This window comes from Mandrillus leucophaeus, unplaced genomic scaffold, assembly GCF_000951045.1.
Source record: "Mandrillus leucophaeus isolate KB7577 unplaced genomic scaffold, Mleu.le_1.0 Scaffold29, whole genome shotgun sequence".
Taxonomy (NCBI): domain Eukaryota; kingdom Metazoa; phylum Chordata; class Mammalia; order Primates; family Cercopithecidae; genus Mandrillus; species Mandrillus leucophaeus.
Window position 1 is genome coordinate 679,437 of NW_012103031.1, and position 2,009 is coordinate 681,445.

A 2,009-nucleotide genomic window follows, 5' to 3' on the forward strand; every position below is an offset into this window, starting at 1 on the left:
GGGGGTCTCACTGTGTTACCCAGGCTAGTCTTGAACTCCTGGCCTCAAGTGATCCTGCTGCCTCAGCCTCCCAAAACACTGGGGTGACAGGCACGAGCCACCATGCCCGTCCCCCTTTAGCTTTCCTGAATTTCAGATCCCTCTTTGGTGAAGTGGCACTAACAATAATACCTACCTTGAAAGGCTGCTGTGAAGGGACTGCATGACGTGATGCAGGGACAGGGCCTATTAGTTTGTTACACCTTAGCTTATTTTCCCTGGATCTGAGCGAAGAAGAGCCAGGGTGGAAGAGATGGACTCTGTGGGTCCAGGCAGGGCCTCGGGGGTTGGGGTCAGGGCCAGGCAGCCTCACAATGGTCTAGAACTCTCCCTCACTGTAGGTTCTCACCTACTTCAACTCCTCTCCCTGTCCCAGGGAGGGGAGAAAAGGTCTGGGATTCATTGCCAGGAGGGGCTTTCCCCCAGGATTTCCTACTTCTTTCTTTATTGCTGTGCTTGAAGCTCACAGGAGACCCCTCAAGAGGTGGTCACTGGCCCACAGCCCACCCCGTCCTCCACCTGCCACCTCCACCGTACCAAATGCTGGCTCTGCTCTCTCCTCCGTGTTTGTCCTGTCAAGAGAGATGGTTGTGGTCATGAAGTTCTTCCGATGGGTTAGACAGGCTTGGCAAAGGATTATTTCCTGGGTGAGTTTCTGAGACCACTCTGTCCTCATGATGCTCTGGCCTGAGGGCATGGTCACAGCAGCCCCTTACTGCATGAGTTCCCTCCCTTCCTGGCCTCCTGTGGCCAAACAAGATGGAGTGGGGAGGAAGGAAAGGACAGCTGGGGAGGGGCTGGAGGAGAAGGAATAGAGGCCCGGAAACTCACTGATCCATCCTTTTGTGCCTTCTTTTTTGTGGATGGTGTTGTCTCTGCCCTGCCCCTCTCTCCTGTCTCTCCTCTCTGTGTCTTGGTTCTCAGGTTTTCTTCTGGAGGCAGAAAATTAAACCAACCATCTCAGAACACCCTGGCTCCAAGAAACACTCATTGAAGAAGATGGAGAAGACTCTCCAGGTGGCTGAGACTTTGAGGTTGGTCGAGTCCCCAAAAGAGGCTAAACCCAAGTTGGCTGAGTCCCCCAAGCTGGCAGATCCCTGCGTGCTGGCCAAGACTACAGAGGGGACCAAGGTGGAGCTGGGCCGACAGGGCCGATCCCTGCTGCAGCTGCCGAGGACGGCCGTCAAGTCTGTCTCTACGCTCATGGTCTCTGCCCTGCAGAGCGGCTGGCAGATGTGCAGCTGGAAGGTCAGCACCGTCCCAACGCCCCCTCCCTCTTTCCCCAGCCCCGAGTGACTCACCCCTCCCTCCGATTACTTGTTCAACCATTGTTTCCTGGCCTGGTGCAGTGACTCATGCCTGTAATCCCAGCATTTGGGGAGGCTGAGATGGGAGGATCACTTGAGCTCAGGAATTCGAGACCAGCCTGGGCAACACAGCAAGACCCTGTCTCTTAAAACATCTTTTTGTTTCTCTCTTTCTTTTTTTTTTTTTATCCTGAGACAGAGTCTCACTCTGTCACCCAGGCTGGAGTGCAGTGGCATGATCTCAGCTCACTGCAACCTCCACCTCCCGGGTTGAAGTGATTCTCCTGGCTCAGCCTCCTGAGTAGCTGGGATTACAGGCATGCACTCCCACGCCCGGCTAGTTTTTGCATTTTTAGTACAGAGAAGAGTTTCACCACGAGGTCAAGCTGGTCTCGAACACCTGGCCTCAAGTGAGCCATCTGCCTCAGCCTCACAAAGTGCTGGGATTACAGGCATGAGCCACCATACCCGGCAAATTTTTTCTTTATATATATATATACACACACATATATTTCCGGCTGGGCGCAGTGGCTCATGTCTGTAATCCCAGCACTTTGGGAGGCTGAGGCGGGCGGATCACGAGGTCAGGAGATCAAGACCATCCTGGCTAACATGGTGAAACACCGTCTCTACTAAAAATAAAAAAAAAATTAGCCAGGCCGG

The 2,009-nt window shown here is 53.8% G+C and overlaps 1 protein-coding gene across 1 annotated transcript in view; it reads left to right on the plus strand.

The window, feature by feature from the left end:
* The first annotated feature begins 381 nt into the window (after positions 1 to 381).
* LOC105543682 (chromosome unknown open reading frame, human C7orf61) overlaps positions 382 to 2,009 on the plus strand; it is a 10,764-nt gene continuing 9,136 nt past the window's right edge. The window contains exons 1-2 of the mRNA XM_011985688.1: positions 382 to 686; positions 964 to 1,287. Coding sequence (XP_011841078.1) covers positions 624 to 686; positions 964 to 1,287 — 387 coding nt within the window. The 5' untranslated portion in view covers positions 382 to 623. The remainder of the gene's footprint in view (positions 687 to 963; positions 1,288 to 2,009) is intronic.